General features: G+C 37.4%; 1 protein-coding gene across 2 annotated transcripts in view; it reads left to right on the top strand.

Moving 5' to 3' along the window:
• LOC114052277 (UPF0505 protein C16orf62) overlaps positions 1–13,889 on the top strand; it is a 119,341-nt gene that overhangs the window by 54,427 nt on the left and 51,025 nt on the right. For both annotated transcript variants that reach the window (XM_027874815.1, XM_027874816.1), the window contains exons 18-20: positions 2,300–2,353; positions 3,943–4,023; positions 5,369–5,431. In XM_027874815.1, coding sequence (XP_027730616.1) covers positions 2,300–2,353; positions 3,943–4,023; positions 5,369–5,431 — 198 coding nt within the window. The remainder of the gene's footprint in view (positions 1–2,299; positions 2,354–3,942; positions 4,024–5,368; positions 5,432–13,889) is intronic.

Raw genomic sequence — 13,889 nt, 5'->3', positions numbered from 1 at the left:
TTGCTGTACTCTTGATGGAGCTATGAAATAGGTCCACTTGGTCTAGATTTAAAATTAGAATTGTGTAATAAAAGTGACTAAACTGTCCATCCTCTTTGACGCAGAAATTCTACTATTGGGAATATATCCCAAGGAAATCAAGCAGAAACTGTAGTCTAATGCATGCCCAAATATTTGTAGTAGTACTCTTTGTGGTAGCAAAAAGCTGGAAACAAAGTGGGTGTCCCTTCATCGGGAAATGACTGAAAATTCTGTGGTATATTATTATAATGGAATATATTATACAGGAAGAAATGATGACAGTGAGGAATTGAGAGAAACTTAGGAAGATTTGTATGAACTGATACAGATCAAAATAAGTGGAACCAAAAGAACAATATATGTAAATGAAAGTACTACGTAAAGGAAGTTGAATTCTGAGTAGTAGAAAAACCATTAAAGAGATAATGAAATATACTTCTTGCCTTAAGGCAGATAGGTGTGGGTCTATTAAGAGAAATATTGTATACATTTTCAGACACAAACTGCATAGAATGTTTTTGCTTAAATGTCTTTCTTTGTTATAAGAGAGGGTTAAGTATTAAGGGTGTGTGTGGGAAATTCCTATGGTGTAAAGACAAAAGTCATAAAATGTATTTTTTTTAATTTTATTTTTCTTAGGCAATTGGGGTTAAGTGACTTTCCCAGGGCCACGTAGCTAGTAAGTGTCAAGTGTTTGGTCTGAGGCCAGATTTGAACTCAGGTCCTCCTGACTTCAGGGCCGGCGCTCTATCCACTGTGCCACCTAGCTGCCCCCATAAGATGTATTTTTAAAAAGAAAATTAGTGAGGCAAATAGGTGGTGCAGTGGATAGAGCGCCGGCCCTTGATTCCAGAGGACCTGAGTTCAAATTTGGCCTCAGACACATAACACTTATTAGCTGTGTGAGCCTGGGCAAGTCACTTAACCCCATTGCCTAGCCAAAAAAAATTAAAGAAATTTTAACACTTTGGCACATAATTTGGTACTTTTCTTTGTCAAACTTCAGTTATTAACATCTCCTCTGTAGTTATGGTTCTGTCTCAGGTAGAGGAAAACAACGTTTATTGAATTTTACTTTTTATTTAGTTAGAAGTGGTCTTGGGTGTATACATGGTTCTGGCTCTCTAAGGCTTTGGAACAGCTATGGCATCAAATGTCCCATATTGGCATTTTTCTCCAACTTTTTATCTCAATTAGACCTTTGAATTTTAAGCCTTTATATGTTTTCCATTCTTTTAGAACAAGTCTTCAACTACCTGCTTGTCAGAGAGAAGGTGTTAATTTGTCTTTTTAACATTACAGTTATTTCCTGGAATATAATATTCTTTATTCATTTTTTTTTAAATTGAGATTAAAAACTTTTTTTCTTTAGTGTTTCCTTTCTCTTCCACTGTTAAAAAAAAAGGAAGAGTAAGATATGTTGAGTTATATACCACATTTTCTTGTGACTATCTTTCTAATCATACAGTCCCTCATAACCAGCCTTAGTAAATTCAGCTAAATCCTTTTCCCAGAAGAGAGTTGAAATGTCCAGTTAGTTTCTTTATTAAACTCTGTGAGCTTCTTTTATTTTATAGCAAAAATCCAACAACACAACTGCTTCTTGAAGTGTGAGAGCCTCCTTCTTTCACATTTTAAACATGTCACAGAGATATATGGATTTCTCTGCAGTGACTAAGAGGAAGATTCATCCAGTTCTTGAAACGATGGACATCTGTTCTATGTAATAAAAGCACCAAACTCCAAATTATGTGCTGAGATGTTCATGTTTTTAAAAATCTTTTAAAAAAAATACATTTTATTAAGGCTTACAATATTGAAAAGAATGGATAGTACCCATACATTTAGGGTTTTGTAGAATCACATCTTAAAAAGTGATAGGTGACAAATATCACTATAAAGCTAAATGTATTTGTATGTGTATAAATCAAATCCCTTTATAAAGGATTCTAAAAATAGAATTGGATGATAGGCACGTTGTGACTGCTTATAAATAAATTGGGAAAATAAGACATTCATGTAAAAATGTAACTGGCAGCAATATAAGGCATTATGTAAGTGCTGAAATGGTAGGTTGAGAGTCATAGGAGTTCATATGAGGAAAAATATATCATAGGCTAGTGGTCCTTGTATCACTCTAAACTGTTTTGTGGATCAGAGGACGTGAGTAGGCTTCAAGCTTGATTGGATATTGCTACTGATTAGATTAATTGAATCTTACTGTTTTGTAGCTAGTTATTATTATATTGTTATAAAAATAATTTACGTTTTCTTGTAGGACTATATTAATTGTGCTGAAGTATGGGTAGAATATACGTGCCGGCATTTCACGGTATGTCACTATTCTGAAATTTTGTGGAAAAACTTTTTTTTCCTGTTTTACAAAGAGGTATGCATGCTTTTCCATAGGGTAAAAAAAAAAAGGTTAGATGAGTTCATTGTTTTTTGTATGTAATTGTTATGTAACATAAGTAGTAATTTATGACAATTCAAAACAACAAGCATTTATTGAACATCTTACTATATGCTTGTCCTAGTGCTAGGCACTGGCAAAAAACTGAAAATATTGTCCCTTCCTTCAAGAAGCTTATATCCTACTGGGAAAAACCACATGCATGTATACCTGTAAACATGAAATATGTATAAAGTAGATAGCAAATAATTTTGGAGGGAAGCACCAACAGCTAGAGGGATCAGGCTAGACCTTTTGTAGGAGATGGCACTTGAGCTGAACCTTGAATGAAGTTAGGGATTCCAAGAGGTGGGGGAGAGGGAGGAAAACATACCCAACCCAGGGGAGACCCTGTACCCTGCATGGAGACAGAAGATGGAATTTTGAATTGGGAGGTCAGCAAGGAGGCCAGTTTGGCTCATAGAGTGTGTGAGGAGATGATGTTTCACAGGTAAACACATAGGCAACACCATTTGTTGGGCAGGAGAACACAGGAGGGGTCCTAAAACTAACAGTTTCATTCTAGCACAGGTTCACTCTTGATGTGGTCAGAGAGGAAGACAGCTTCAGAGGGGTTAAATAATACTGTAGTCTCAACGGGAGTTTGCTGATAATGGGAGCACCAGCTCCTACAGCATTCCCTAATCACTCTTCTCTATGGGACAGGAGAGAATAAGAGTACAACTCCTCATTTCTTAAGCCACAATGGGGGCTGGTTGAAGCAAACACAGATTCCCCCTAAGCCTTGATGGGGGTTTATCTAGGCAGGTTCATGCATTCCTCTATGCATTACCCAAATTCCAAAATGGGTTCCCCCCTTACTGATCAGTGCCCACTTGCTTTATAGGGTAACAGACAAAGAAGGCATCTTGCCAATATTAAGCTCACAGGTTAACTTTAGCAATATTGTCATTCAGCATAAGCATAGTAAATTTTCCTTATGTCATCCCTATATCTCACTGTGCAGGCGTGGTGGAAGTTGTTTTCAACCATAATTCATGGGAAATATTATCTAGGATCCTGGAATTGTTGTCTAAAAAGGAATAACAAAATCCTTCTTACACATACTAAAATCCACCTTACTTATAAGAGGAATATGAAATCAGTCAGGAAAGATAGGTTAGAGCCCAGTTGTCAAGGACTTTAAATGTAAGGCAGAGGAATAGGGTCTTTTTTTTATATTACTCCTGAAAATAGTCATGACATCCATCAGAATCTTTGAAAATGAGATTAGAATTGGTTTTCTGTGAGAGCAGCTATATTCTTTGGTTATGGATGTCTTTCCAGATTGTTTGCAGGAAGTACCATCTTAGACAAGTGACATGATTTGTATTTCTTCTCTTAAATTTGGGCTTTGAGGTACATTTAGGGGGAAATGAGTTATGGGTTCCATAAATGTGTGTCCTTTCATCAGCAAAATTTTCACAAACTTGTTCATGGTGTTTTGGGTTTAATTTTTCCCCAAATAGAAACGGGAGGTCAATACTGTTTTAGCAGACGTCATCAAACACATGACTCCTGATCGGGCATTTGAAGATGCATATCCACAGGTAACAGAATTTTCTCTTATTTCAGTTTTGTTAAATTTCATCTTGTACAATTGAATTAAGTATTAGTTATCGTGAAATGACTTGCTTACTATGTTTTATTCAGAACTAAACTTTTGTAGGCCAAGAGTTAGTTTATGTAATGATATAACGGCTCAGAATTTGTCTGAGATTGGTTTTGAACTCGAATGAATAAGAGGCCTGATAAAAGCTATAGAGTGTAGATCAGTTATGGGCTAGCCTTAATGACCTTTGAGGGGCATCTCAGTGGTGCAGTGGATAGAGTGCTGGGCTTGGAGTTAGGAAGACTCATCTTTCTGAGTTTAGATCTGGTCTCAGAAACTTACTAGTTGTGTGACCCTGGGCAAGTCACTTCACTCGGTTAGCCTCAGTTTCCTCATCTAGAAAATGAGCTGGAGAAGGAAATGGCAAACTGCCTCAGTATCTTCGCCAAGAAAATCCCAGATGAAGACACAAAGAGTTGGAAATGACTAAAGTGACTGAAAAATAACACATATGACCTTTGAGATCAGTTCCCATTTAAAGGATTCTGTCAGTATTTTTATTTCAAATAATTGTCCATTACATTGTCAGAAAGGTAAAACCAAATGACTTGAACTCTTAAGCAGTTAAACTTTATGATACTGAACTAATAGGAGTTTTCTTATAGTGTTTTGTCCTGGTGCTTTTTCTTTCTATCCAGGATTTATTTTTGTATTTTTAAATTAAAAAATTTCCCCCAATGAATAAAAATTGATTTTCTCTTCTTCTCACCCTCTGCTCCCCACATTAGAAAAACAAAACTCATATTTATTTTTTAAAATTAGCTTTCCAGAGATGTCCTGGGGTCAGTCAACATTCAGATCAGTTTTCTGCCACCTTCTTGGTGTATGGTCTTGGACAAACAGAATTGTTATTTACAATTTTGGCCCTGAGAACCATTGTAACATCCTATAATATAAAATGTTATTATTTTCATTGTTTAGTTTACATGAATTTTTAGTGATGAGGGTTGAAACAAGAAATCATAGTTAATGGGGCAGCTAGGTGGCGCAGTAGATAGAGCTCTGGCCTTGGAGTCAGGAGGACCTGAGTTCAAATCCAGCCTCAGACACATGACACTTACTAGCTGTGTGACCCTGGGCAAGTCACTTAACCCCGATTGCCTCACCAAAAAAAAAAAAAAAAAAAGAAATCGTAGTTAAAACAACTAATTCCTTGAGCTGAATCCTTTTATGTCCAAAACTGATTTCTTTTATTTCCAAATTAAAAATGTGTATTTTATACATGTATATGTATATATATATGATATGTCTGTTAAATAAAATGTGTACATTTTGTTTTTTAGCTTCATTCAATAATTCAGAAAGTTATCACCTACTTTCATGATTTTTCAGTTCTTTTCTCAGTGGTAAGTGAGTATTTAAAATCATCTCTGTGTGTATGTGTGTGTTTTGTGTGTGTTTTGTGTATGTGTGGTGTGCACATGCATGCTCGCACATGGGTGCACATGGATGCATCTAGCAGTGTCTTGAAACTCTAGAATATCTTCATAGCTTCCAGAACAGTAGTTTCACTTTTTCTTGTGCTGTTATAGTTTACTTTGGTTATAGTTGACTAAATGATATGTTATTTGCAGGAAAGCTTCATTATTAGGATTTTCCTAATTAGGACTGACACTAGGCAAAATGGTAAAGGAGGAAAGTTTTTTTCAATCTCTTTCTACTTTTGTTTTATGCTTGTCTTCCCCTTTCCTTTGTGTCCATTTCCTCCAAAGGTATTTACTGGATTGATACTGCTTCCTCTCTGCTCAGAATTTCACCATGACATCAGACCCAAGCTCCTACTCTTGAAGAAATGCTCCCTTAACTCCTAAATTACTTTCCCCAAACTGCTATTTCTTTGAGTCAACTGATCTCCTTGATCTTTAGTTGTTCTAGGCAATTCCCTCATTGAAATGAATTTTCCTTCATGTGTGAATTCTTAACCTGTTAACTGTCCTCTAGGAGGTTCTTAGACATTTCAAGAGATGGAGACATCGTGTGAAGTTGGATGGGGAAAAAAGTTATCATTATATCTACAAACCTCTAACTAAAATTTAACTTTTTCTTTAGTTATGGATTTTTAAAAATAGAGTTTTATTTTATTTTCAGTTCTGAATTATCCTCCTCTTCCTCCCTCTCTCCCCATCCATTGAGAAAGCAAGAAAAACAAAACCTTTACAAATATGCATAGTCAAGCAAAACAAATTCCTACATTAGCCATGTCCGAAAAAATGCTTTAAATCTGCACTCTGAGTCCATCATATTTCTATTTAGAGGTGGTGGATAGCATGTTTCATCTTGAGTCCTCTGGAGTTGTGGTTGGTCGCTTGTCTTGATCAGAGTTCTTAGGTCTTAATTATGAATTTTTAAAAAAGACAGTATTCTCGATTTCACCAAGACTGCTACTGACTTTGTGTCAGTGACACAAAGAAGATTAAAAACTCTGGCCCTAGAATATGGAGTGAATAAATTAATCAACAAGCATTTGATGAATCCTACTTTGTGTTCAGTTTGATGCTAGGTCTCATATAACTGAAGCAGAAAGAATGGGCACTTCAGGAGTTTTATTGCTGATAAATGTGAGGTTTTTGTTCAACCGTGGTTATGTTGTTGTACTGTGACAAAGACATTTTATATGTCACTAACAGGAACATGAGGTTTGCTTTTTAGGTTATAGCCTCCAAAGTACACTATTCATCCCTTATTGTTATTTTTTTTATCTTTAATTAATTTATTTTGAATTATCAACAATCACTTCCACAAGGTTTTGAGTTTTAAATTTTTCTCCCCTTGTCTCCCCACCTCCCTCCCCAAGATAGCACACAATCTGATATAGCCTATACATATACATTATTAAACCTTGTTTTCACATTAGTGATGTTGTAAGTAAGAATTAGAACCAATAGGAGGAACCACCAGAACAAGGAAACAAAACACAACAGAAGAAAAAAAAATAGCAAATAGTATGCTTTGATCTGCATTCAGACTCCAGAGTTCTTTCTTTGTATGTGGATAGCATTTTCCATCATGAGGCCTTTGGAGATGTCTTAGATCTTTGTATTGCTGAGAAGGGTTAAGTCTATCAATATTAGTCATCGCACAACGTGGCTGTTGCTGTGTACAATGTTCTCCTGGTTCTGCTCACTCCTTATTGTTATTTTAAAAAACACTTCAGGGAAGTTAAATTGAATAATTTTCTGAAGGATAGCAATAAAATTCTTTTCCTTTTCATTGTCTTCTAGGACACTGGTAAATCTGACTTTCTTCTCCTTGATCTCCTATCCAAATTGGTCACTTTATCCTGTCTTGCCTCCAAACCTTTTTCCACTTGAGCTTTTTCCTGAGCTTGTTTTTCCATTTCATCTGTTATCTAGCATTCCTTAGTCTACTGTATTAATTTTCTTCTGAGTTGAGTGAAATTAAATCCTATAAACTTTTCTACTTTTTCCATTGTTTCCCCCTGAGATTTTTGAGTCTCATTCAATTTGTTCTTTTATTCCTTTTGTCATATTTTTGGTAAGTTTTATTCCTTAAGTGGTTTATTATTCATCTGAGCATATCTTTCAGGATTTCTTGTGCCATTTTCAGTGTAATTTTTGATGCTGTTTCAGTATTCGTTTTTTTCCTGATATTCTTTGCCCTTTGTTTCTCTTACATCTTTAAAAAATTTTTATCACAGATTTTCTTACTTTCTTGGAAATTTTCAGTAATTTTTTTTCTTTTTGATATTTCTGTTCCTATTTTTGAGGGAAACATAGGGAGGCTGGATGCCTTGGGACTTCACTCTACCTGAAAGTCCCTTCCTTGTTTTCTATCACCATGGTCTTTCTCTCAGTTCAGCAAGGAATCCAGCCATGCAAGCCAGTAGGCTACACAACGCCACTTAAATATGACAGTTAAGATATTCAGAGTATGTATATTTATAATGTTTATTAATGTTTAGTCAGTTGTACTTTTTTTTTTTCCCAGAGGAGGGAGCATATGAGTTGGGTTTTAAATGACTGATGGATAAGTAATGGTGGAGCCATGGGGAGCAAGAACATTCTAGCATTGTGAAAATGCAGAGCATGCCATAAGATTTAATAGTTCAGCTTAGCTTGACTATTATGAAAACATGGGGATAAGTAGCATTACATAAGGCTGGAAAGGTAGAGGGTCTTAATTCTACAAGACCTTCAATGCTAAGCAAAGGAACTTGAATAGTAATAGGGAATTCCTAATGATTTTTGAGAAGAGTTAGATCTGTTCATCAGAAAAATGAATCTGTGTGAAGAATGGATTGGAAATGGGGAAAGAGTAAATCTTGGACTATCAGGATAGATTCACAGTAAGCTTTTCATATGATCACAAAGTCATAAAGAACCTTGAGAGATTATTTAGACCAATCAATTTGGTCATTTAAAACTTTTGGAGGCGTGAAAATATATTGCCCAAACTCACAAATACTGGTATGGGTAATGGGATAATCTCCTTGGAAATATTGGACCACATTAGAGCAATTAAATTAAAGAACCACTTATTAAGCACCTACTGTATATAGGGAGATGGAGTTTACATTCTATTGGGCAGGAGTAATGTATACTGTTAGAAATTTTATACAAAATAAAAACAAAATAATTTTTCTGGTGGGTTGCACTAATAATTTTTTTTAATGGTAATTTTCATTTATTTTTTGTTTTCAACATTTACTTCCACAAGATTTTGAGTTCCAAATTTTCACCCCATCTTGCCCCTCCCCCCACCCCAAGATGGCATGCATTCTAAATACCCCTTCCCCTAGTCTGCCTTCCCTTCCATCTCTCCCCCCCTTCTCTTCTCCCCTTCCCCTTCAATTTTCCTGTAGGGCAGGATGGATTTCTGTACCCCATTTCCTGTATTTCTTATTTCCCAGTTGCATGTGAAAACATTTTTTTTAAACATGTGTTTTTAAAACTTAGGGTTCCAAATTTTCTCCCTTCCTCCCTCCCCACCCACCCTCATTGATAAGGCAAGCAACTAAATATAGGTTATATATGTGCAGTTATGCAAAACACTTCCATAGTAGACATGCTGTGAAAAACTAACTCTATTTCCCTTAATCCTATCCTGCCCCCCCATTTATTCTATTCTTTCTTTTGACCCTGACCCTCCTCAGAAGTATTTGCTTCTGATTACTCCCTTTCCTAATCTGCCCTCCTCTCTATCATCCCCCTACTCTCTTGTCTCCTTGCCCCCCTATTTTCCTGTAGGGTAAGACAGATTTCCACACCCAATTGAGTATGTATGTTGTTCCCTTAAGTCAAAATCCTATGAGAATAAGATTCACTCATTCCCTCTCACCTTTCCCCATTTCCCCTCCACTGTAAGAGCCTTTTCTTTTCTGTTTTTTTTTTTTTTGTGGGATAATTTACCCTGTTCTACCTCTCCCTTTCTCCTTCTCCTAGTATATTCCTCTCTCACCCCTTAATTTTATTTTCCAGATATGACCCCTTCATTTTCAACTCACCCTGTACCCTCTATCTATCTATATCTATATCTATATCTGTATCTATAGATACATACATATAATTTTTTCCCCTCCAACTACCCTAATACTGACAAAGGTCTCATGAGTTACAAATATCATCTTTCCATGCAGGAATGTAAACAGTTCAACCTTAATAAGTCTCTTATGATTTTCTCTTTCATGTTTACCTCTTCATGTTTCACTCAAGTCTTGTATTTGAAAATCAAATTTTCTATTCAACTCTGGTTTTTTCATCAAGAATGCTTGAAAGTCCTCTATTTCACTGAATGACCATTTTTTCCCTTGCAGGATTATACTCAGATTTGCTAGGTAGGTGATTCTTGGTTGTAATCCTATCTCCTTTGCTCCCTGGAATATTATATTCCATGCCCTGCGGTCCCTTAATGTAGAAGCAGCTAAATCTTGTGTTATCCTGATTGTGTTTCCACAATACTTGAATTTTTTTTCTTTCTGGCTGCTTGTAATATTTTCTCCTTGACCTGGGAACTCTGGAATTTGGCTGCAATATTCCTAGGAGTTTTCCTTTGAGGATCTCTTTCAGGAGGAGATGGGTGGATTCTTTCAATTTCTATTTTGCCCTCTGGTTCTAAAATATCAGGACAGTTTTCCCTGGATAATTTCTTGAAAGATGATGTCTAGGCTCTTTTTTTGATCATGGCTTTCAGATAGTCCAATAATTTTTAAATTCTTTCTCCTGGATCTATTTTCCAGGTCAGTTGTTTTTCCAATGTGATATTTCACATTGTTTTCTAATTTTTCATTCTTTTGGATTTGTTTTACAGTGCCTTGATTTCTCATAAAGTCACTAGCTTCCAATTGCTCCATTCTAATTTTTAAGGAAGTATTTTCTTCAGTAATCTTTTGGACTTCCTTTTCCATTTGGCCAATTTTGCTTTTTAGGGCATTCTTTTCCTCATTGGCTTTTTGGACCTCTTTGCCATTTGGGTTAGGCTATTTTTTAAGGTGTGATTTTCTTCAGTATTTTTTTGGGTCTCCTTTAGCAAGCTGTTGACCTGTTTTTCATGATTTTCTTGCATCACTCTCAGTTTTTCCTCTACTTCTCTTACTTGCTTCTCAAAATCCCTTTTGAGCTCTTCCAAAGCCTGGGACTGATTCATATTTTTCTTGGAGGCTTTGGATGTAGGAGCTTTGGCTTTGTTGTCTTCTTCTGGTTGTATGTTTTGATCTTCTTTGTCACCAAAGTAAGATAATATAGTCTGACTCTTTTTGCGTTGCTTACTCATGATCCCGGCCAATTACTTGAGTTTTATACTCTTTGTTAAGGTAAAAGTCTGCTTCCAATGTGAAGAGTGTACTGTCCCAAGCTTCAGGGGTTTGTATAGCTGTTTTCAGAGATACTTCTAGGGACCTGCAAATTTTCAGTTCTTCCAAGGTGCTATGATAAGGGGCGAGGTGTTTCCTCTCTACTGCCACAACAAGCTCCACCGCACCAGCACTACTCCTTGCCCCAGGACTGCCCCTCAGAACTGTGACCCAGATCCAAGCACGGGCAAAGCAAGAGATTCCTGCCTCAGCACTGGCAAAGAGATCCCTGCAGTTCCCCTCTGATCAGCCATTCAATTCCCCCTCAGTCTGTGGGCAGGGAGCTCAGGAAAAAGCCATGGCCTTGGGCCGCGCTCGAGACTTGAGGCTGAGACCTTGCTCCTCTCTCACCACAGTCACAGACTTTTCCCACTGACCGTCTGAGTTGTCTTTGGTGTTCAGAGGTTGAGAAGTCTGGAAACTGCCACAGCTGCCCGCGATTCAGTCCTCTGAGGCCTGCTCCAGGATCACTGCGGCCTGCACGTCCATGCCGAACTGCACTCCTCTCCCTGCTCGGCACGATATACCTTTCCAGTTAACCATCCAGGCTGTCTTTGGCTGGAAATTTGTTTCACTCTGTCTTTTTGTGGGTTCTGCTGCTTTAGAATTTGTTTAGAGCCATTTTTTTAGGTATTTGGAGGGCTTTGGGAGAGAGCTCAAGACAGTCACTGCTTTCCCTCCACCATCTTGGCTCTGCCCCTCACTGCACTAATAATTTGAGGGATTAAGAAAGTCCTTGAGTTCTTAAGAGGTGGCAGCTGAACTGTACCTTGATGGCAGAGAGGGCTTTTAAGAGGCAGAAGTAGAGTACAACTTGTGTACAGCAGTGGGTTGTCTTGTGTAGCAGACCAGTTGTCTGAAATATACAGTAGTACAAAAAGGAGAGAAATATAAAAATCATCTGGAACCAGATTGTGAATGACTTTAAATGCCAAATATAGGCATTTGTATATTATCTCAGAGGTGATAGGGAGCCTCTGAAGCTTTTTTTGAGTAAGGACCTAATGTGGTCAGATCTGTGCTTTATGAAAGCTATTTTGGTCCTTTGAGAGAAGAGAGACTAGAAGTAGGGATATCAATTCAGAAGATATTGTGGTTATCTAGGTAACAGGATTGAGGGCCCAAATTATTTGTGAGTGGAGAAGTGGAGATGGGGTGAGAGATATTATGGAAGCAGAATCAATAAGACCTGGCAAGTGATTGGACATTTGGGGAGCTATGGAGAGTGAAGAGTCAGAGATAACTGTAATGCTGCAAACCCTGGTGAATTGTTGTTCTATGGTAGTGCTCTGGTGGGGTTGGTATTATCTGGGGAGGGCTTTTTTAAGAAGGGAAGAGACTTGAATATGTAGATGTCAAGGAAGGAAACAATAGAAAGGGAAAGATTGAAGGTTGGGGTGTATGAGAGTAGGGGTAATCTGGTGGAAAAGATGGGAGAAGATAGGATCCATAGTACATGGAGAGGGAGTGGTCTTGGGAAAAAGAAGGGTCATTTTTTTTTTTGAAATGGAAATATTTAAATAATTTATTTCTTCCTTTCTCCAAGCATGACATATTTGCTTTTATCAATAATTATGCAAAATATCAACTTGAATATTTTCCATTATTTTCTATAGTTGTACTTTTTTTTTTAAAGAGGTTTTTTTTTGTTTGTTTGTTTTTTGGCAAGGCAATCTGAGTTAAGTGACTTGCCCAGGGTCACACAGCTAGTGAGTATCATGTGTCTGAGGCTGAATTTGAAGTCAGGTCCTCCTAACTTCAAGGCTGGTGCTCTATCCACTGTACCACCTCTCTAGCTGTACTTTAATTTTCACATTAATACATTTCTGATTCTGTAGCTTTAACACATGGTGCAAGAACCAGGGGCATCTGGGACCATAAGTTTAACCAGGAGAAGGGCCACTTTTCCATCAGAGACTGGAGTAGAGGAGGGAAAAATGGATAATGAGGAGGAGGAGGAGGAGGAGGAGGATGGTGAGTTTGATGAGAGAAAAGGGTGCTAGTGGTGAATGACTTATTTCTTTGTAAAATGTTAGGTAAGTACCTCAGCTGAGAAGGATAGGGGAGAGGGTGCCATAAGAAGCTTGAGGAAAAAGAATAAATGGTTTGAAATAGCCATTGGTGAGAGAGAGGGCCTAGTTGAAATTAGATAACATAAATTTGTCATTGACCCTGTCAGTGTATTTATGTAACTTCCTTTTGCTCCATTAAATACAACATGAATAGAATTGGTAAAGATGGATGGAAAGGGAAAGATAATAAGTTCTCTTTTATACATGTTGAATTTGAAATGCAGTGGGATATGTAGTTGGAAATGTTCAGCAAGCAGTTGATTTGTGAATCTGAGAGCTGAGGAGAGATTAGGGTTGGATATGTAGTTTTTAGAATCATGTAAATAAAGTTAAGTGAACCCAAGGGCAGCTAGGTGATGCAGTGGGTACAGTGCCATGCCTGGAATCAGGAAGACATCTTCCTAAGTTAAATCTGGCCTTAGACTTACTACTTGCGTGATCCTGGGCAAGTCATTTAACCCTATTTGCCTCAGTTTTTCATCTGCAAAATGAACTGGGGAAGGAAGTGGCAAACCACTCTAGTATCTTTGCCAAGAAGATGGGCCAACACAGAGCCTTGGGGTACCTTTACACAGTGAACAGGACATTGACTATGATCCCACAAAGGAGGTGGAGGAGGAAAGTCAAGAATGAGCAGTATCATGAAAGCCATGAGAAGAAAGAGTAAAGGGTTGGCAGCAGTGTCAGTAAATGTAAAGAGGTTAAGAAATCTAAAGACAGAAAAGGCCATTGGATTTAACAATTGTGGAGGGAACAGTTTCATTCCTGGTTCAGGAGAAGAAGGTTTTCTATAGGATGAGAAATGAGTTGGGAGAAGAGGAAGAAAAGATAATGACTATAGATGACTTTTTCTGGTAGTTGTACAATAAAAAACAGGACATAATGATATGGACCTGAAGGGACAGCAGGGTCAAGTGAAGATTT

Source organism: Vombatus ursinus, unplaced genomic scaffold, assembly GCF_900497805.2.
Source record: "Vombatus ursinus unplaced genomic scaffold, bare-nosed wombat genome assembly UNPS02014807.1, whole genome shotgun sequence".
NCBI classification, from domain to species: domain Eukaryota; kingdom Metazoa; phylum Chordata; class Mammalia; order Diprotodontia; family Vombatidae; genus Vombatus; species Vombatus ursinus.
This window is presented reverse-complemented; position numbering and strand designations above follow the sequence as displayed.